The sequence below is a fragment of the Cherax quadricarinatus genome, chromosome 39, assembly GCF_038502225.1.
Source record: "Cherax quadricarinatus isolate ZL_2023a chromosome 39, ASM3850222v1, whole genome shotgun sequence".
NCBI lineage: Eukaryota > Metazoa > Arthropoda > Malacostraca > Decapoda > Parastacidae > Cherax > Cherax quadricarinatus.
This window is the reverse complement of record NC_091330.1, coordinates 18,556,202-18,579,031: the sequence shown is the minus strand read 5'-3', so window position 1 is coordinate 18,579,031 and position 22,830 is coordinate 18,556,202. Positions and strand designations below refer to the sequence as shown.

Below are 22,830 nucleotides of genomic sequence, written 5' to 3'. Positions count from 1 at the left end.
CAATGTTACCTGCACTAGCAACTAATCTCAACTCATCCATCTTATTCCTAGCACTACGGCTATTAGCACAATATAATTTTAAAGACCCTCCTTTCTCTTTACCCTTCCTGCTCATATCTGTTTTTTCATTAAACCTATTACTGTCCTTGTCACCTGGGCCATTGGCTTTCCAATATCCACCTCATTTTGCCTATTACTAGTTCCCCTAGAGCTCATAATATTACTACACTGGGACTTCACTGTATTCTCGCGAAAACCCATACCACTATCTATTCCTAGTTTAAAGCCCTAACAGCTCCCTCCACTGCAGTTGCCAGTGCCCCCACCCCAGACCTAGATAAGTGAACCCCATCCCTGGCATACATGTCATTTCTGCCATAGAAGAGGTCCCAGTTGTCAATGAATGTTACCGCATTTTCATTACAGTATTTGTCCAGCCAGCAATTGACATCAATTGCCCTGGACAACCATTCATTTCCAACTCCTCTCCTTGGCAAAATACCACATATGACAGGGTTCCCACCCTTCTTCCTAATTATCTCTATTGCTGACCTATACCTGCTAATCAGGTCCTCTCTCCTACGTCTGCCAACATTGTTGCCTCCCGCACTGAGGCAGATAATAGGATTGCTCCCATTACCTTTCATGATGTCGTCCAGACAGCTAACATTATCCCCCATCCCAGCCCCAGGAAAACATACCCTGTGCCACCTCTTCCTGTCCCTAAGACAAAAGGCCCTATCCATAAACTTAACCTGACCGTCTCCAACTAAAACAATGTTCTTTCCTTCATTCGTGGAATTTGTAATGACGTTCTTGATGGTCTTCATTGGGGTATCAAGGGATGTCTCACTCACGTCTGCCAATGCTCCCTTGGTGCTCGTTGTGACGTTCCCAGTAGACAACTCACATTCGTCTGGTAGCACCGAAAATGGGTTGGAAGTGTCCTCAGCAGTCTTCTGGATCTTCGTTGTTTCCACCACTCCAACAGTGTTCTTGATTTTCAGCTTTGTTCCATGTTGGGCGGCCACTGACCAGGTTCCTCTCTTGATCTGAGGACTAACAACAGGAGGATTACTTCGAATCCTCTTGTTTTCCTCAGTCAATCGCTGTATCTCAAGCTTAGCAACCCTAAGCTCTTCTTTCAGCTGCTGGTAGAGTTGCTCAAGAGAGGACATCTTGTGCAGATTCACGGAGAACACACTGGACAGAACTTCACAGAGCTAAGTACACGTCACCACTGAGCTAAGTACACGTCACCACTCAGCTACACGTCACCACTCGGCTAAGTACACGTCACCACTTGGCTAAGTACACATCACCACTCAGCTAAGTACACGTCACCATGTTTCCACAACAGTTTCCACAGCAGTCTCTTTCTTCTTCATCGTTTCTACCTTTCTATTCGTCTTCTTGATCATCAGCTTTGTTCCATGCTGTCCAGCCACGGTCCAGGTATCCTTCCTGACCTGAGGACTCACAACAGAAGGACTACTATGAATCCTCCTGTTTTCCTCAGCCAATCGCTGTATCTCTATCTTCGCTACCCTCAATTCCTCCTTAAGCTGCTGGTAAAGTTGCTCGATGGAGGGCATCTTGGTTCAGTCCACAGGGAGTACACTAGACATGTCCTCACTGAGCTAAGTAGAGGTCACCACGAACTTTCCCCTCAAGGGAGGTTCCTTGATGAAGGGCTCTTGATTTAGGGAATTGGATCTGTGCTCTAGTTCCCTAAATTAATAATAATAATTATAATAACACATATGTACTACTAATAATAATATGCATAACATAATAATAATACGTATCATAATAATAATATAATAATATGTAATGTGATGAATGGTTTTGAATACTGACAAGTTGAAGAATTGAGACACTTACATAGGAAGTGGAGAGTTTGCATAAATGGGGTTAAATCTGAGTGGGGATCTGTAACAAGTGGCATTCCGCAGGGATCAGTTTTAGGCCCATTGTTGTTTATAATATATGTAAAAGACCTTGACAAGGGAATTACTAGTGACATTAGCAAATTTGCTGATGACACAAAGATAGGTAGGATAATCGATTCAGACGTTGATGTCTCAGAACTTTAGGAGGATTTAGATAAATTCAGTTCGCGGTCAGAAAAGTGGCAGAGGCAGTTCAATATAGATAAATGTAAAGTTCTAATGCTCAGAAATGTTCATAACCCTAGCGCCTACCAGCTTAATAATGTTGAACTTAGCCGTATAGAATGCGAAAAGGATTTGGGGGTTATGATAAGCAGCAACCTTAAACCAAGACAGCAGTGCCTAAGCATGCATAATAAGGCAAATAGATTGCTGGGATTGGTATCAAGAAATGTAAGCAACAGAAGTCCAGCGGTTATACTTCAGCTTTATACGTCATTAGTAAGGCCTCACCTAGATTATGCAGCTCAGTTCTGGTCTCCATTTTACAGAATGGATATAAATTCGTTAGAAAACATTCAGTGACGAATGACAAAATTAATTCATTGCATTAGAAATCTTCTGTATGAAGAGAGATTGAGGTCCCTTAAATTGCATTCACTTGTAAGACAAAGAATGAGGGGAAACATGATCGAAGTGTGCAAGTGGAAGATGGGTATTAATAAAGGGGATATTAATCATGAGTGAGAGGGGTTGGATTTGAGTGGGACTTGCACATGAGTTAATAGAATTATCAAAGTTTGTTCCTTGGGTAGAATTGAAAATTGAGTTGGGCAAATATTCTGTTAGTGGGATGGATTGTTGATAAATTAGACACGTGCAACTCTCAGGTATCTTTATCAAGGAAACTTTTCGCCATACAGTGGCTTCATCAGTCCATACAAAGGAGAATCGTGAAGAACAGGAGGAGAATGAGGTAATCAGTCCCTCAACCTTGACTCGATGTGGTCAGTCCATCAATCTTGAATAGAATACAGCATATGAGCGGAGAAGTGGCAGGAGAGGTGCAGCAGTCGTAAGTGGTGTCACATTTGTCCATGTGGAAGTAGGTCGTGCCCAAGGGTTAGGCAAGCGAATAATTCCCAAGTATTAAGATCCCAAGAAATTGCAGTGTCTGACAGGAATGTAGATGAATGGTTCAGAGAACCGACGTGTTGATAAATTAGACACGTGCAACTCTTGGGTATCTTGATTGAGGAAACGTTTTGCCACACAGTGGCTTCATTAGTCCATACAAAGGAGAATCGTGAAGAGCAGTCCATCAATCTTTTCAAGATTGATGGACTGACCACATCGAGTCAAGGTTGAGGGACTGATTACCTCATTCTCCTCCTGCTCTTCACAATTCTTCTTTGCATGGACTGATGAAGCCACTGTGTGGCGAAACGTTTCCTCAATAAAGATACCCGAGAGTTGCACATGTCTAATTTATCAACACGTCGGTTCTCTGAACCATTCATCTACATTCCTGTCAGACACTGCAACTTCTTGGGATCTTAATGCAGTGGACCCCCGGTTTACGATCAGCTCCCAATGCGACTAATTATGTAAGTGCGTTTGTATGTGTATGTTTGGGGGTCTGAAATGGACTAATCTAATTCACAATATTCCTTATGGGAACAAATTCGGTCAGTACTGGCACCTGAACATACTTCTGGAATGAAATAATGTCGTAAACCGGTGGTCCACTGTACTTGGGAATTCTTCGCTTGCCTAACCCTTGGGCACGACCTACTTACACATGTGACACGACTTACGACTGCTGCACCTCTCCTGCCAATGGTATATAAGCCACTTCTCCGCTCATATGCTGTATTGTTTTCAAGATTGATGGACTGACCACATCGAGTCAAGGTTGAGGGACCGATTACCTCATTCTCCTCCTGCTCTTCACAATTCTTCTTTGCATGGACTGATGAAGCCACTGTGTGGCGAAACGTTTCCTCAATAAAGATACCCGAGAGTTGCACGTGTCTAATTTATCAACACGTCGGTTCTCTGAAACATTCATTTACGGGATGGATTGTGAAGGACCTGCCTAATATGGGCTAACAGGCCTGCTGCAGTGCTCCTCCTTTCTTATGTCCTTATGCAACATATGGGAATCTTCATTGAAGAAATGTTTCGCCACACCGTGGCTTCATCAGTCCAATACAAAGTAGAAATGAGTAAGGAGAGGAGGAGATTGAAGTAATCAGTCCCTCAGCCTGGAATCGATGTATTCAGTCCGTCACTCTTGTACAAGTGATGGACTGAACACATCGATTCCAGGCTGAGGGACTGATCACCACAATCTTCTCCTCCCCCTACTCATTTCTACTTTGTATTGGACTGATGAAGCCACGGTGTAGCAAAACATTCCTTCAATAAAGATTCCCATGTGTTTCATAAGTGTCTCATTTCATAATATGTAATACTATAATAATAATTACAATAATCATACTACAGGTCCGTATCCCTTTATCCGAAATTCTGAAATTAGAAAAGTTCCGAAAACTGAAGTTTTTTTTCGTGGTGTGGAGCGTCAGTCATCTCTACATCACTCCAATGCTGCCAGTTGTGTCATAAGAACATAAGAAAGGAGGAACGCTGCAGCAGGCCTGTTGGCCCATACTAGGCAGGTCCTTCACAATCCATCCCACTAACAGAATATTTGCCCAATTCAATTTTCAGTGCTATCCTAGCAATAAGCTTTGATAATTCTATTTACTCATGTGCAAGTCCCACTCACATCCAACCCCTCTCACTCATGTATTTATCCAACACAAATTTGAAACTACCCAGGGTTTTAGCTTCAGTAACGTTACTAGGCAGACTGTTCCACTCATCAACATAAGAAAGGAGAAACACTGCAGCAGGCCTGTTGCTCATACTTGGCAGGTCCTTCACAAATCCAACCCACTAACAGAATAAAGGCAGCCGTCAGGTTCATTTGCGCGGAGCAAAAAAAAATTCGAAAAAATATGAAAATGGAGTTATTGTTACCAAAAAATAGCTGAACTTTCTGGCTACACTCTGGTATAATTATTATCCTTGTACGATGTTTCTAAAAGGAATTACAGCCATTTATAACAGGCATGGTGACAGCACTGACGCAACATATTGCGTAAGAAGCGCTGACTCGGCTTTGTTTACGTTTTTGTTACGTTTTTCCCCGTGTTATTTTTATCGTTTTCATATATCTTTGTCTAATATAATACAAATTCACCATCTGAGATCATTCCCGAGTGGGCGGAGCTAATATGGTCACGGCACCAATCGGGAACCCCTGGGAATAGTGCACAAAATGGCCGACACCTCCAGCCAACAAAATATTCCATACCCACGCTAATATCAATTATAAGGCTTATTTATCTATCACAATTGATCTATTATGACATAATGCAATATAATAATAGCATATAAACATAAAAAGTACACCTTAAAAAATAATATATAGCATATGATGATGCCCCGAGGAAAAAAATTCTATCGATATTTCCCCTGAAGGTGAAGAAAGGGTCCGACCTCTCTCATCAGTGATGAGAGAAAACGGATTTACAATGGTTAACTGTAATAAACACTCGTAGGTCGCGGAAAAAGCGTAAAATAAGGCGAATTTTTCGGGGAAAAAAAATATTTCCCGGGCAGCTGGGGTGCCGCGCGCTTCGGCCTATATCTCGAAAGTAAGTTATTTACCTATTTAGGGGGATTGCATCCTTATTTATGAATGAATTGACTTGATTTTCACAACAAACATAGGAGAATGATTGATTTACAAGACAATACGTACCTTTCTGAACTATCCCAAATATTTTTAGATTTATGTGGGCAACAAGACCGACATCTTCCAATATGACAAAAAAGTTATGAAACATTTTTTTTTAGCATGAAGATAAGGTTTATTTTAGAATAGGTACATAATTCGTGATGGAATTAGAGGTGTTCTATCAGCAGCAAGTGTCAAAACCACTTTTCCAAGTACCACTGAGTAGGACTCCGCTGCCAAATGCAATTTTTCGTAAATTTTGCATATTTCATTTACTTTTTGGCCGATATGATTGAAACTTCAGCACAGGAGGTTTTATATAAGCTTCTAATAGTACACCAAAAATGAACGTAATCGGTTGAAAAATAAAGAAGTCGATATGTTTCACCTGACCGCTCCCTAAATGCTACCCAATCAATAATCTTTGATAATGCTGTTTAGAGTTGACTATTTTATTTACTCATCTTGACTGTGTGCTAATGGAGTTACAGGAAGCTAACATCAAAGAAAGGCTGAACATTGACAATGATTCACCTCTTGTGCATTCCTTAAGTGATGGTGAAATTAGATGAATTGTGATAGATAAATAAGCCGTAAAGTTGATATTAGTGCCATGTTGAAGTATTTTGTCATGCCTCCTGATAGCAAGAATTCCGCTGGAATGAATTAATGCCATTTCAATTAATTTAAATGAGAAAAATTGACTCAGCATATGAACAAATCGGGATACGAACAAGGTCATGGAACAGATTAAATTCGTAAGCCGAGGTTCCACTGTATACACACTTACATAGATTATCATACATAGCAGCATATGTGTAAAGAACCTAGGATAACCCAAAAAAGTCAGATGCTTCACTGGTGAATATGATTCCTCACTATCGCTACTTGAATGGTCATCAAGAGCAATAAAATCAAAATCCACATCACTCTCATCACCATTACTCAAATCTGAGGCCTGGCCACTTGAAAATATTAGTTTTTTCGTGCGACGAGGTACAACTGAACACGACTGAAACGCACCAGCACCAGGTGGAAGGCTGAGGGTCGTCAGAATTTTTGGAGCCATTTTCAATAGCTTGAGCATTGCTTTTGGTCACAAATTGTTCAAAGCCATAGAATTCCTCTTCATCCACTTCCATCAGTGTTAGAAATATCAGTTGGAAAGAGGAGAATCCCAATTCGCCGGGGAGTGAGAGCTTCCTCGCCGCGAGGCATGATGAACAAAGCATATTGAGATGGCGTTCCCTCAATGCAATGCGGGTGCCCCAATTTTTTGTTTACTGCACACATTGACCATGTAGACCCATTCTCTTAGATGTAGGCCTACCAGCCTTGTCGCGCTAAATTTGAAGCCGCTAGAATTATGGTGTAGTTCTATAGCTTGGACCCTGGCTTCAAAGCCGTAGAACTATGGGATGGGCCCTCAAAGGATTAAGAATATACCAGAAATGTTATAAATGGTGCAAAGGTGACATTAAAACAATATCAAAGATGGCTGACACAAACCCACTAACATTATAGTAAGCTCCTCGCTTAGCTACAAATTTGTTTACCGACACTGTCTTGGGAACAAAACTTTGTCATTAAGTGAGGAGAGGTTGTAGTGATACATATTGCTTTTTGAACTCGTGTGCTCTAACTAGCATTGACCTGGGATTTCCCTAGACTGATTCCTTGTTTGTGAGAGCGCAGAACTTTACATAGGTTACCCAGTGTTGGATTAAGGCGTGGGGTTTAGGGGCTGCAGCCCAGGGGCCTCTGCCACCTGGAGGGCCTCCAGAGATGTTCTCAACAAATTAAAATTTATTAATATTTTAGAGAACTTTGTTTCCAAGAAATTATGCAAAGCAAACCTTTGAATTTTAATTGTGGTTTGCCTTGTGAAAATAAATTTAATGCTTTTTTAACTTTTTTCTTTTGAAAATATCACTGGTGGCCTCAAAGCATCTGTAGCCCAGGGGCCTACAGAATCTTAATCTGGCTCTGAGGTTACCCATCTGTGAAATGGTGGAACATGTGATTATGTTTCGATTTATTTGGGTTTCATTGTTTCTAACTTAAATGCAAATCTACACCTTCAGACAGGGCACCTAAGAACTAATTGAAGTTTTTAATTGCCATGCTACAATACAAACCACCTCTGTGCTCTTGTTTTCTATACATTATGTTTGCAAGTTAAAAATTCAGGAAAGCAACTCATTTGTAAGTTGTGGATTTCCTATATACAGTGGAACAGTTGTTGACTGCTTTACTTGTTGAAAAAATTAGTTTTCAAGTGAGGAATTCGAGAAAAAATGTCCTGGTTTTTGTATGTTCTCTTGGTTGTCAACCAACAACATGAACAGCTTGGGTCACGTGCTCACAGAATGCACACAGTTATGCGGTGATAGTGTTTCAGAGGTCATTATTTGTGAAAAACCAAGACAGTTGTATGATGACCTGGAAAAAAACCTGGAACAAGTGCTGAAATTTAGTCCTTCAAGGCTAGTAGGGGTTGGTTTGATAATTTTAAGAAAAGTGCCATTCATGAGGAGGCTGCCAGTGCTGACAAAGTAGCTTTTGAAAAGTATGTTATTGAATTTCAAGAGTACATAGAGGCTGAGAGGATTGTACCCCACCAAGTGTTTAATTGTGTTGAGACAGGCCACTACTGGAAGAAAATGCCCAAGAGAACCTACATAACTGAAGAGGAAAAGTCAGTGCCAAGACACAAGCCAATGAAAGACAGGCTCACTGTTACATTGTGGTAATGCAAGTGGGGACTTGAAATTGAAGCCCTTGTTGATCATTCTGAAAATCCATGAGCTTTTAAGAACAACGTTATGAAAAACAAATTGGCTATAATGTGGAGGGCCAATACAAAAACTTGAGTAACAAGCCATTTTTATATTGAGTGGGTGCATGAGGTTTTTGCTCCCACTGTCAAAAAGTACCTCATTAAAAAACAATTGCCACTCAGGGCCCTTTTACGTATAGATAATGCTCCTGCTCACCCTCAAAGCTTGGAAAATGAGTTTCTGGAGGAGTTCAGTTTTATAACGGTGAAGTTCTTGCCTCGTAACACCACTCCTCTCATCCAGCCCAAGAACCAGCAGGTCATTTCTAACTTCAAGAAACTACACCAAAGCACTTTTTGAAAGGTGCTTTGAAATCATTTCAGAAACAAATTTAACCCTCAGGGAGTTCTGGAAGGACCATTTCAATATCCTCACCTGCTTGAGGCTTATAGACAAAGCCTGAGGGAAATGTGTCTTCAGGACCATGCAGTCCTATTCAAGATTGATGGATTGACCACATTGACTCAAGGTTGAGGGACTGATTAAACCTCATTCTCTTCCTGTTCTTCATGATTCTCCTTTGATGAAGCCGCTGTGTGGTGAAACGTTTCCTCAATAAAGATACCCAAGAGTTGCACATGTGTCTAATTTATCAACATGTGGGTTCTTTGAACCATTCATCTACAACACCATGCAGCCAGCATGGAAGGAATTATGGCCTGACTTTGTGGCAGCCTGGAATTTTGAAAGCTTTGAAGATGAGCCTGAGCCAGTAGAGGATATTGTGTCCTTGGAGAAGACCTTGGGCCTGGAGGTGACGAAGATGATGTGGAGTTGGTGGAGGAGCATAGAACTGAACTTACCACAGAAGTACTTGTAGACCTTCAGGAGGAGCAGGAACAGATTGTAGCAGAGGAGCTGTCAACAGAGGAAGAGGAGGGAAGGGATGATGTGCCCATTGCACTTGTGAAGGAAATGTGTACTAAATGGCATGAAGTGCAGGAATTTGCAGAAAAATACCATTCAGACAAAGTAGTGGCCATCCGTCTCTCTATCATGTACATTGACAGTGTAATGTCTCAGTTTAGACAAGTGTTAAAATGGAGCCTAAAACAATCCTCATTGGACAGGTTTTTAGTGAGACAACCAGTGAGCCAGAACAGTGTGTTAGTGGTGAAAAGAGATAAAGAAGAGAAACAACACAAGGACAGTTGCCTGACATATTAATAGGTGACTCTCCTTCCAAGCAGTAACATCTTCCCTCCTCTCCACCTCCTGCTTCCAGTATGCCATTAGCTCTTCTCTGACAGGTAAAAAGCAGTTAAATTTTCATTTACTATACGGTATTTCAGCTAAAGTTTCTTTTAGTATTCATTTTTACAGTTTTATGTAGTACTTAATACATTTTTAATAAATTATTACTGTATTTTGCAGCTTATTAAACACATTTTTTTTTCCATTAAATGTCTCCAAAAACCACCCTGCATCCTATAAACTGAAGGTTAGTGACGGGAGCTATAAGTTTGGGGTGTTGGGTGGGCTGTAGCTCTCCCAGTTACATCTGATGCTGAGCCATTGAAACTAAAACAAGTCTTGTAAGCCACGTCTTATAAGCTGCAAAATACGGTATATGTATTGTCATTTGGCATCTGGAATGGATTAATTCTATTTACATTATTCTTTATGGGATAAATTGCTTTTGTTGTCGTCTATTTTGGTCGTTGAATCTACACCTGGAACGAATTAAATTTGACAACTGAGATTCCACTGTACTTGTTATATCATGCACTTTCAACATATAGAATAGCATTTCTAAGTTATAACTAGAAACATTATGTAATAACAGGCCATTACATAATAACAGGCAGGAGAGAAGTCGGAAGTGTTGGGAAGGAAGCAACGAATATAGTGTAGAAGACGAGGCAGGATCATACACTTTACCAACACCTTGTATATTTTTTTAATGTTCTTATTTTCCTCTCCAGAAGGTAACAATGAAGTGTAAAGTAAATGAGTTGCCAACCAATGGTGTGGGAAGGTCTCGTAACTGTTCTCTGACTGGCTCTTCTTCGCCTATCAAGTTACACAGAGAAGATGCTACACTTAAAACCAGGAGCAACAAAGTAAGCTTGTGTCATCGTCATCATTGTTAACTTGTGCTGTATTAAGTTACTGCTGGATGAAGGCCATCCCAGTGGGCTGTAGTTATGACCATTGACTTCAGATAACCTATAAATTTGTATAGCATTGTAGTGTAGTGGTTGATTTTTTAGTTATCTAGTCGATATAAAAATTTGCTAACCTTCAGCAGAAACATGTTCAGCATGTTTGGACCATTTAAGGGTTAATGTTGAGACCTCCATAATTAGGTAGAATGCATTGTTCCTAAGGTAAAGAATAAAGATTTTATTTCTTTGTAAGGGTTGCAATGTGTAATTACAATTTTGGTTTGTTAAGTACAAAGAAAGTCACTATCATGCCGGGGCATTTCAGGCAGACTTATCCTAGTATACATAATAACTACTTAAATCTAGACAGGATAAGAGTGGTTAATTTAACTTTTTAATAAATCTTTATTTAATCTTAATACTAATATGAGGTAGTCAAGGTGGAAGTTTATAAGAATCATAATCTTGAAGTTGAACATAATAATAACAGTATTACAGTTAATGGTTCAAACAGTAACATTTCATGGATTAGCAGATGTTTAGTAGATGGGTTTAACAGGTGGTCTAGTAGGCCTACTACAATACACTACACTACTTTTCTTGTACAAATACAAATAATTTGTTTCTTTTCTGCAGTATGCAGGTAATGTCCTTTATATACAGTGGACCCCCAGTTATCAGCCGCTTCTGTTATCGGCCAGCTTGGTGATCGGCTGGTTTTTCAGCGCCCGGTTATCAGCCGTTAATTCGGTGAACGGCCATTTAGGATGCGTCTCTTCGCCGGCTGGGGCCACTTGCACGTCAGTTTGGCTGTGTCTCTAGGTGGCTGAGGAAGCTTCTGCTCATACATCCAAACATTTTGCTTGTTTTCCATTGTTTTTTGTGGGTTTTTGCATTGCAACTGCAAAATAAGTAACCGAACCATGGCTTCAAAGAAAGTTCCTTGTAAAGTTCGTGTGGTAAAGAAAGTGAGAAACACCATGGAATTTAAGTGTGAAGTGTAGCAGGCATGCAGGGAGTGTAACAGGCATGCAGGGAGTGTAACAGGCATGCAGGGAGTGTAACAGGCATGCAGGGAGTGTAACAGGCATGCAGGGAGTGTAACAGGCATGCAGGGAGTGTAACAGGCATGCAGGGAGTGTAACAGGCATGCAGGGAGTGTAACAGGCATGCAGGGAGTGTAACAGGCATGCAGGGAGTGTAGCAGGAATGCAGGGAGTGTAGCAGGAATGCAGGGAGTGTAGCAGGCATGCAGGGAGTGTAACATGCATGCAGGGAGTGTAGCAGGCATGCAGGGAGTGTAACAGGCATGCAGGGAGTGTAACAGGCATGCAGGGAGTGTAGCAGGCATGCAGGGAGTGTAGCAGGAATGCAGGGAGTGTAGCAGGCATGCAGGGAGTGTAACAGGCATGCAGGGAGTGTAGCAGGCATGCAGGGAGTGTAACAAGCATGCAGGGAGTGTAGCAGGCATGCAGGGAGTGTAGCAGGCATGCAGGGAGTGTAGCAGGCATGCAGGGAGTGTAACAGGCATGCAGGGAGTGTAACAGGCATGCAGGGAGTGTAGCAGGCATGTAGGGAGTGTAACAGGCATGCAGGGAGTGTAGCAGGCATGCAGGGAGTGTAGCAGGCATGCAGGGAGTGTAGCAGGCATGCAGGGAGTGTAACAGGCATGCAGGGAGTGTAACAGGCATGCAGGGAGTGTAGCAGGCATGTAGGGAGTGTAACAGGCATGCAGGGAGTGTAGCAGGCATGCAGGGAGTGTAACAGGCATGCAGGGAGTGTAGCAGGCATGCAGGGAGTGTAGCAGGCATGCAGGGAGTGTAGCAGGCATGCAGGGAGTGTAACAGGCATGCAGGGAGTGTAACAGGCATGCAGGGAGTGTAGCAGGCATGTAGGGAGTGTAACAGGCATGCAGGGAGTGTAGCAGGCATGCAGGGAGTGTAACAGGCATACAGGGAGTGTAGCAGGCATGCAGGGAGTGTAGCAGGCATGCAGGGAGTGTAGCAGGCATGCAGGGAGTGTAGCAGGCATGCAGGGAGTGTAGCAGGCATGCAGGGAGTGTAGCAGGCATGCAGGGAGTGTAGCAGGCATGCAGGGAGTGTAGCAGGCATGCAGGGAGTGTAACAGGCATGCAGGGAGTGTAGCAGGCATGCAGGAAGTGTAGCAGGCATGCAGGGAGTGTAGCAGGCATGCAGGGAGTGTAGCAGGCATGCAGGGAGTGCAACAGGCATGCAGGAAGTGTAGCAGGCATGCAGGGAGTGTAGCAGGCATGCAGGGAGTGTAGCAGGCATGCAGGGAGTGTATCAGGCATGCAGGGAGTGTAGCAGGCATGCAGGGTGTGTATCAGGCATGTAGGGAGTGTAGCAAGCATGCAGGTAGTGTAGCAGGCATGCAGGGAGTGTAGCAGGCATGCAGGGAGTGTAACAGGCATGCAGGGAGTGTAGCAAGCATGCAGGGAGTGTAACAGGCATGCAGGGAGTGTAGCAAGCATGCAGAGAGTGTAACAGGCATGTAAGGAGTGTATCAGGCATGCAGGGAGTGTAGCAGGCATGCAGGGAGTGTAGCAGGCATGCAGGGAGTGTAACAGGCATGCAGGGAGTGTAATAAGCATGCAGTGAGTGTAGCAGGCATGCAGGGAGTGTAGCAGGCATGCAGGGAGTGTAGCAGGCATGCAGGGAGTGTAACAGGCATGCAGGGAGTGTAATAAGCATGCAGGGAGTGTAGCAGGCATGCAAGGAGTGTAGCAGGCATGTAAGGAGTGTATCAGGCATGCAGGGAGTGTAGCAGGCATGCAGGGAGTGTAATAAGCATGCAGGGAGTGTAGCAGGCATGCAGGAAGTGTAGCAGGCATGCAGGGAGTGTACCAGGCATGCGGGGAGTGTAGCAGGCATGCAGGGAGTGTAACAGGCATGCAGGGAGTGTAATAAGCATGCAGGGAGTGTAGCAGGCATGCAAGGAGTGTAACAGGCATACAGGGAGTGTAGCATGCATGCAGGGAGTGTAACAGGTATGCAGGGAGTGTAGCAGGCATGCAGGGAGTGTAACAGGCATGCAGGAAGTGTAGCAGGCATGCAGGAAGTGTAGCAGGCATGCAGGGAGTGTAATAAGCATGCAGGGAGTGTAGCAGGCATGCAGGAAGTGTAGTAGACATGCATGGAGTGTAGCAGGCATGCAGGGAGTGTAATAAGCATGCAGGGAGTGTAGCAGGCATGCAGGAAGTGTAACAGACGTGCATATAGTGTAGCAGGCATGTAAGGAGTGTATCAGGCATGCAGGGAGTGTAACAGGCATGCAGGGAGTGTAGCAAGCATGCAGGGAGTGTAACAGGCATGCAGGGAGTGTAGCAAGCATGCAGGAAGTGTAGTAGACATGCAGGGAGTGTAGCAAGCATGCAGGGAGTGTAACAGACGTGCATATAGTGTAGCAGGCATGTAAGGAGTGTATCAGGCATGCAGGGAGTGTAACAGGCATGCAGGGAGTGTAGCAGGCATGCAGGGAGTGTAGCAGGCATGCAGGGATTGTAACAGGCATGCAGGGAGTGTAATAAGCATGCAGGGAGTGTAGCAGGCATGCAGGGAGTGTAACAGGCATGCAGGGAGTGTAGCATGCATGCAGGGAGTGTAACAGGCATGCAGGGAGTTTAGCAGGCATGCAGGGAGTGTAACAGGCATGCAGGGAGTGTAGCAAGCATGCAGGAAGTGTAGTAGACATGCAGGGAGTGTAGCAAGCATGCAGGGAGTGTAACAGACGTGCATATAGTGTAGCAGGCATGTAAGGAGTGTATCAGGCATGCAGGGAGTGTAACAGGCATGCAGGGAGTGTAGCAAGCATGCAGGGAGTGTAACAGGCATGCAGGGAGTTTAGCAAGCATGCAGGGAGTGTAACAGGCATGCAGGGAGTGTAGCAAGCATGCAGGAAGTGTAACAGACGTGCATATAGTGTAGCAGGCATGTAAGGAGTGTATCAGGCATGCAGGGAGTGTAACAGGCATGCAGGGAGTTTAGCAAGCATGCAGGGAGTGTAACAGGCATGCAGGGAGTGTAGCAAGCATGCAGGAAGTGTAGTAGACATGCAGGGAGTGTAGCAAGCATGCAGGGAGTGTAACAGACGTGCATATAGTGTAGCAGGCATGTAAGGAGTGTATCAGGCATGCAGGGAGTGTAACAGGCATGCAGGGAGTGTAGCAAGCATGCAGGGAGTGTAGCAGGCATGCAGGGAGTGTAACAGGCATGCAGGGAGTGTAGCATGCATGCAGGGAGTGTAACAGGCATGCAGGGAGTTTAGCAGGCATGCAGGGAGTGTAACAGGCATGCAGGAAGTGTAGCAGGCATGCAGGGAGTGTAGCAGGCATGCAGGGAGTGTAATAACATGCAGGGAGTGTAGCAGGCATGCAGGGAGTGTAGCAGGCATGCAGGGAGTGTAGCAGGCATGCAGGGAGTGTAGCAGGCATGCAGGGAGTGTACCAGGCATGCAAGGAGTGTAGCAGGCATGCAGGGAGTGTAATAAGCATGCAGTGAGTGTAGCAGGCATGCAAGGAGTGTAGCAGGCATGCAGGAAGTGTAGCAGGCATGCAGGAAGTGTAGCAGGCATGCAGGGAGTGTAGTAGGCATGCAGGAAGTGTAGCAGGCATGCAGGAAGTGTAGCAGGCATTCCAGAAGCCAGCATTAGTCTTCAATAAAGGTATGTAATACTGATTTAATTGTTAAAAGAATATTTTTTGGCGAATATTTTTGTCTGGAACGGATTAATTGTAATTACATTAATTATTATGGGAAATATTATTTCAGTTTTAGGCCAAGCTTCTGGAACGGATTACGGCTGATAACCGAGGGTCCACTGTGTAATAAAATATTGTTAGGCACAAAAGAAAGCCACTAGCATGCTGTGCATTTTGGGCACTGTTAAATTTTGGGACTTCATAAGCTTCAGAAATGCAGGACAAACTCTGCTCAAGTCGGTTCATTTGGAAATAACTTCAGAGTTCATTGTTTACAGAAATGTTCATTATTGTTACAATCATAGCAAAACAATGTACCACAGTCAACATTACAGGACACTCACTTCCCCGACAGTCCATTAAATCAAGGGTTTACAGGGATGATAATTATAGTATATAATAACAGCAACTAATAATAATATTAATAAAGCTAATTTTTATTCTCACAGGCATACAAGTGGTACAGACTTTACAAGAATCCCATAGAGACAACATTTTGGGTAGATTTAAACTGAGAATAAAACTACTAACGATACATATGTATAAGCTTGTGAGTTTAGTGCAAGGTACTGACAGGTAAGATCTGCTCACAGCTAACAAATGAAAAGAATTGATTGATAATACACTGTTATTTAAATATGTATACATCAGAATTAATATTTGGTTAGGCAGGATAAAAAATCATAATGCAGTGAAATAAAAAAAAGTAGTTATAATAATTTTGTAATAGTAAAAAAAAAATTTTTTTAATACATCGGCCATTTACCACTGAGGCAGGGTGACCCAAAAAGAAAGAAAAAGAAAGTTAAATATAGTAAATAAAAAAACTGGGGTAGGATTAAAGAAAGACAATTGACTCATGGTACAATTAATAAATTACCAGAAAATTCAGAGTTTGGAGATTAGGAGGTGTGGAACTACCAAAAATATTAATAAGATGGTTGAAGAGGGGTTCCTGAGATTTGGGCATTTAGAGAGGATGGAGAAAAATAGGACGACTAGGAGGGCGTATAAATTGGGTGACAGGAAGGAGGGGTAGGGGGTCATCTTACTGATTGTTGGAGGGAGGGGTAAAGGAGGTTTTAAGTGCTAGGGGATTGGACATCCTGCAGCTTTGTGTGAGTGTGTTAACCTTTTGACTGTCAAGAACCCTGCTCACAAACTTGCGCTCAATGTCAAAGATTAAAAAAAAAAAAATTTCTTATGAAATGATAGAGAATCATTTCCCAATGGTCATGACACCAAAACTATGAAATTTGATTGAAAACTTGCAGAATTACGCTCTTGCAAAGTTAGTGATCTCTGCGATATTTGCACACCGGCAATTTCACCCACCCACTATGAACCCTATTTTCGGCCAGTTCCATTGTTCCAGTCGACCATACTCGTATCTACTTCTGTAGAACTCTATTTGTTCTATCGATTAAGTACAAGAAACCGCCCGTTTACCAATCAATTGCATGCAAATTAAAAAAAGATTCCAATTTCAAAATAGGATCCAGAATGAACAATGCAGACATTCCTGGCGCTAAAATAACATTTTCTCTGTTCATCAGTCATGTCTCTAGGCCCCTCTGATATTACTCTTGCTTTTTATTTTGAATTTTTATTCACACAAAAAATAGAAGATTTATTGTTATGCAGACTACTGCATTATTGTAATAATTGTATAAATAATGTCAACCCATTCATAACTGCATATTAGAATGGCTAGTTGGACACTTATTGGACAATGACGTCGTTTGTTTACTCTTGAACAATGACACAAATCGAACACTTCCACTACTTTGAGTTCAATTTCAAGGTCCTTTTCATCGTGAAACCAATTAAAATTATCTCTATATCTGTAATGTGTCTTCCATTCTATCCAATGAGATCAAGAAAACGAAAATACAACCATAAATACTATACGAAAATACACCTCAAAGTCAGCGTTTTAATCCAAAAACATGGTCAGATTTTTTTTTTCTCATTATGCACTGCTTGCTGCAGGATTTTTTTTATACTGCTCACACTGACCACACAGACCCATTCTCTCACATGTGGGCCTGCCAGCTTTCTCCCGCTTGATTTGAAGCCACTAGAATTTTGGAGTATAAATACGTCAAAAACACTGGCTCGTAAGACGTATATATACGACCGAAACAGTCAAAGGGTTAAATATGAGTGAGCAGAGGCAAGTGGTTTTTATGATTTGATATTCTATTGGAGTGTGAGCAAAGTAAAGGGATTCAGGGAAACCAGTCCTGGAGGTTGGAAAATCAGTACCTGCATTCTGAAGGGGAGGGGTGGAGGTGGGAAGTACAGTGCCTGCACTTTGAGGGAGGGGTGGCAGTGGGAAGTACAGTGCCTGCACTGTGATGAGAAGTACAGTACCTGGGAAGTACAGTGCCTGCATTCTGAAGGAGGGGTGGGGATGTTACAGTTAGGAGGGGCATCTGAACTGTGATGTCAACCACCCTTCTAGCAAAACAGTGATTGAATGAGTGACATTGAAAGGGTTTTCTTCTTTGTTGGGCCACCTTACCTCGGTAGGAAACTGCTGGGGTGTTAAAAAGTAAAATGTAATACTTTATAGTAAATAAAGGAATTTGTTGCTAAAGAAATGTGTGGTGATTTCTTAAAGTTGACGTATATAAGAGGGTAGATATAGGCCTAGCACCATCACACAGAAATCCAGGCCGCATCCAGCATTACTTGACCTCACCTCAACATTGCTTGGCAGGTCACCTCACCTACATAGGATCGGACACCTCAGCTTCACCACTTCGATACCACTCTCAGTATAATGGATTGATCAGGGTGAAATCTCCGATTATCTGTTAAATAAGAATAAAGTTAAAAAATCAGAGAAAAACATACAGTATAAATACGTACTATACTGTCTGCCTTCCAAACAATTTACTGATATATTGCAATAAACTCGGAAAATAAATGAGTTAAATGTACATTTTGTCAGTGGATCTTGTCTCTTATATCAGAAGTCAGTTATATCGAGGGTTTACTCATGTCACTAATTGTGATATCCTTTGTGCTTGATAAAGCCTAGTGTACATGAAACATTGTAATGATAAAGATCTTTTTCTGTACAGTAGTATGTGTCTTTTTACCATTTGTCAGCTACACTACTCCAGCTACAAGCTTTCTAGAGGAATTAGTGTGGAATAGCATCCATATTAAATCTTGAAAGAGTTATTAAGTGCCTCTAACTAGCTTTATATTTTCAGACGTCTAAAAATGAAGGGAACATTCTACGAAGGTCATCTCGACGAGCAACCATTGAGCGCAGAGTGTGGGCCGTTCCCAAGAAGTCCTCAAAACCTACTCCAACAAATGTTAAAGAGAAGAGCCCTCAAAAATCAGTCAAAAAAGAGAAAGATAAAAAAGACAGAAGCAAAACAGACATTAAGAATATGGAGAGAATGCAGTTGTGTGAAGGCACTAAGAGAGGCCTCATCACTCCAGAAGAAGCAGGAAATGCAAGAAGAAAAGTTAAGAAAAAAGAAGGCCGCAGTGATGTAGGTACAAACAAAGATACTCTAAGTGAGGACTTATTAGCAAGAGAGTATGTTAAAAAGGAGAAAGTTACCTTTGTGGAAGAGGATGATGAAACTGATTACAAATCCCAAATCAGACAAACGTGTAAAGATATTAAGTCCAGTGTTGATTGCAAAAATGTTTGTGTAAATAAATGTGAGTTTGTTGACAATGATGAAAGAACAGGTGTTCCTTGTGTGGCTCTCGTTAATGATAACTGTCAAAAATTTAGTTCAAGTACTTTATGTAGTGTTGTGGATAACAGTAGAGGAGTAGAGGAGACTTTATGTATTGAAGATGTATGTCTCAATAAAGCAGTGATTGAAGAGGTAGTGCCTGACTGTCAAATTTCAGAGTCTCAGAATATTGAAAATTCTGTAAATTCTGGGGGTCATGATGCTTTTTCCACAGGTAGTGTTAATTCCAGTGAGGCATTTAGAAGTGTAGAAAATGCAGTAGGTCATTTTTACAGTGAAGGCAGGTTATTAGGCAGTGATAAGTCTACAGACAATTTTGACACACACAAACAAGACAGTGATAAATGTAGACAAGTGATAGAAAGAGGTGTTGAAAATGTTGAGAACCACAGTTTAGTAAGTACCTACAGTGACCAACATGTAAAAACTCAACAACTTAAAAGTGTGGAGGAGCTGTCTGAGATGAAAGAGAAGTGTGTGCAGGACATTGGAGAAAAAGAGGTGACAGGCACTTGTAAACCTCCATTTGATATATGTACTAAGAATATTGGTAAAGGAATAAATCAAAATGTTGAAGGTCAAGAAGAACATCATGAAATGAAAAATAAAATTGTGAGAGAAAATGTATTAGAAAATAGTGCATCTAAGGAGAGAGCAATTTTAAAAAGTGCACTTGCACCAGAGAAAGACACAGTTAGACTACCAAATAACATAACTCCAAATTTTTCCACGAATAGTGAAAGCAGCACAGTTGTGGTTCCCATAGAGCATCCTGAGATGGAGCCCCAGCCAGACAGTGAAGAAGAGGACCATGTCTCTTTGAGTGTGGCACTTGCTCAACTTGTTGATTCTGGCTGCAGCGATGAGGTTGAAGGTACTGAGACAGTGACCATTCACTCTGCTTCATCTGTGGTGCAAGTGACTGAGCAGAAAACGGGGGCAATAGTGACACTGGAGCTTAACTCAAAAGGTATTTATGCTTGTAATTGATTGTTCTTTCTCAAAATAAATGTTTGTCTCCTACTGAAATAGAATGACCCAGAAAAGACTAAACACCTGCACTATCAATCATTTAATCACTGTCTTGCAAAAGGCATGCTGACATCATCTCTCTAGTACTTAAATCTTCGTTACTGTAAGAATGCTGCTAAACTGTAATTAGTGTTATTTAAATTGTTAGCATTTGTCTTGTTTGAACTTATAAGCATACCAGGGAAACCCCATAGATTGTTAGCATTAATCTTACTCAAAACAAAGTGCACAAGCAGCCCCATAAAGACTGTTCAATACCTTGTTAAACCACAGAGATGAACTGCTTATTTTCTAATATCCTTTGATTGGTGTAGGAGCAGACTTTGACTTTATAAAAGCTATTTACAGTGGTGTTGTACTCTTTTATCATTCCCATGTTGGTATCACATTTCTTATAAGTACTGTGCATTTTGTGTATATCCTTTTTCTCAGCCTTAACCCTTGGACTGTCGACACCCCCAAATTGAAAGCACCTTCTGTGTCGCAAGTTTTGAATAATAAAAAATTATTTTATATTTTAAAATGGTAGAGAATTTTTTTCTAAAGGTAATGTCACCAAAAATGCAAAATTTGGGTCAGATACTCATGAAATTATGCAGGCACAAAGTTAGAAGTCAAGGAGCACTTTCTGCAGCAGTCATTTTGCCTAATTTGAGGCTATTTTTAGATTAATTCCAGTGCTCAAACTGACCTAATTCCTGACTATTTTGCTTTCTGTGCTATTCATTGATCACAAAGAATAGTATAAAATTGGCCAAATTACCAACCTTGAAGTTGATAATTTGGCCATTTTTATACTATCCTTCTCCCCCCCCCTTCCTCCAGGGAGGCTCCTTGATGTTGGTGAGGGGCTCTTAATCCATGGAATTGAACCTGCCCTCCTCTTCCTTAGGTCTAACCTGAATGCCTCCCATTCCCCCAAGTGTTATATGACTCCTGTAGGTGTAATGCTTCCCCATGAATGTAAGGATAATAATAATAATAATTGCACTGTTTTCAGCAAATTACAATTAAAAAATCCTTCCCAAGCAAAATTGTGAAAAATAACCATTTCCAACACTGAGGCCTATCTGAAACCAATTGAAATCTTAACCATTTCACTAGTATGTCTTCCAGTCTATCAGTTGACACCAAGAAACAGCCAATAAAAACCTTAGAAACCACCCAAAAAAGCCTCAAAGTCAATATTTTATTCTAAATGCAAGGTCAGAGGTTAGTTATATCCATTATGCACTGTGTAAGACAGGATTTCTTTTTTATACTGTGCACACACACTGCACAGACCTGTTCTCTCATTTGTAGACCAAAATTTGATGCTCACAACAAATTTGAGGGTGCTGTGAATTATACGTAGAAAACTTAAACAGGAAAACAAAATACATCAGTGTTTCACGCGAGATGGGAAAATACTAGTAAGGAAAACATCAACAGGACAACAATATACTATCTCAAATGAACACGATTTCTCTACCTTCCTTAGAAAAGCTGACATTTCTGTAACAGATTAGATAAGTGCCCTTAATACATATATACGTGTGGTGCATATAGTGTACGTTACTATTATATTGTACATTATTATTTTTATTATTTTTCATCACTAGCTAATGAAATACCTCCAATACTCTATACTTCTTTCTTACTGCTATTAATTGCTCATAATTTTAAATTACAAGTCAAATCTTACTCCAAATTAATAATATTCATTATTCTTACCTGTCCATTTAATTTTGTTTATCACTACTTGTTTTTTTAGTCACTTTTCATTGTGTATGCAATTAGTGTATATTCCAATTACTTTTTTGCAAGTACCAAAACTATCTTTTGCTAGCTAGTACCAACTACCTCATTTTTTTTACTTTTATTGTGCAATAAACTGCTCAATTTATTTAATATTACAAATCAGATCTTACTCCTAAACCAATATTATTTCATAGTGACCACCTGTCCATTTAACTTTGTTTACCATTACTTAATTTTAGTCCCTTATATATTTTCTCCTTTATTTTAGCTTTATATAACTACCCTAGTTTATACATTCACAATTGTTAAAATAATCAAGGTGCTATTCTCAGGTGCTAAAGTAGAATAAGTTCACAATTTTGCCATTATATTCCAAAGCTCATTTATTTGATTACCACTTTATTGTTCACCACAACTTACATTAGTCCCTTTTATATTATTATTTTATACTATAATTCTAACTTTAAAGAATTACCTTTATAGTACTACCTACTATCATATTCCCAAGCTCCATTATTTGATTATCACTTTATTTGTATTAGTCCCTTTTATATTGTCTCCTTTATTTTAGCTTAAAAAAAAAAAAAAAAAAAAAAAACTACCTTAGCTCATTATTTTACATTTGTTAAATAATTCAGGTGCTATTTTTTAGCTTAAGACTATTTACTTTGTTTTATACTTAATTCTAACTATAGATTCACTACAAATCTTATGATTACAAGCATTGATCCTGATACCAACCTCTTATTTAATGACTTAAATGAATCAAACAGTTACTGTAATTACTACACTGCAGAACAATCAAAGGCACTTCTCAGTGCCAACAACAACATAACTATCTTTAACTACAATATCAGATCTTTAAGCAAGCATTACGATGACCTCATAGCATTACTAAATTCCTTACATGCCAATATGTCCATCATTACACTAACTGAAACCTGGCTAAAGCCTGATAG

General features: G+C 41.0%; 1 protein-coding gene across 2 annotated transcripts in view; it reads left to right on the top strand.

Moving 5' to 3' along the window:
• LOC128696379 (uncharacterized) overlaps positions 1-22,830 on the top strand; it is a 99,738-nt gene that overhangs the window by 53,454 nt on the left and 23,454 nt on the right. The window contains exons 2-3 of one of the 2 annotated variants that reach the window (XM_053787631.2): positions 10,466-10,603; positions 18,593-20,069. In XM_053787631.2, the coding sequence (XP_053643606.2) occupies positions 10,475-10,603; positions 18,593-20,069 (1,606 nt within the window). In that variant the 5' untranslated portion in view covers positions 10,466-10,474. Of the gene's footprint in view, positions 1-10,465; positions 10,604-15,164; positions 15,942-18,592; positions 20,070-22,830 lie in introns of those variants that run through there. The other variant, XM_070092473.1, reaches the window with a different exon arrangement.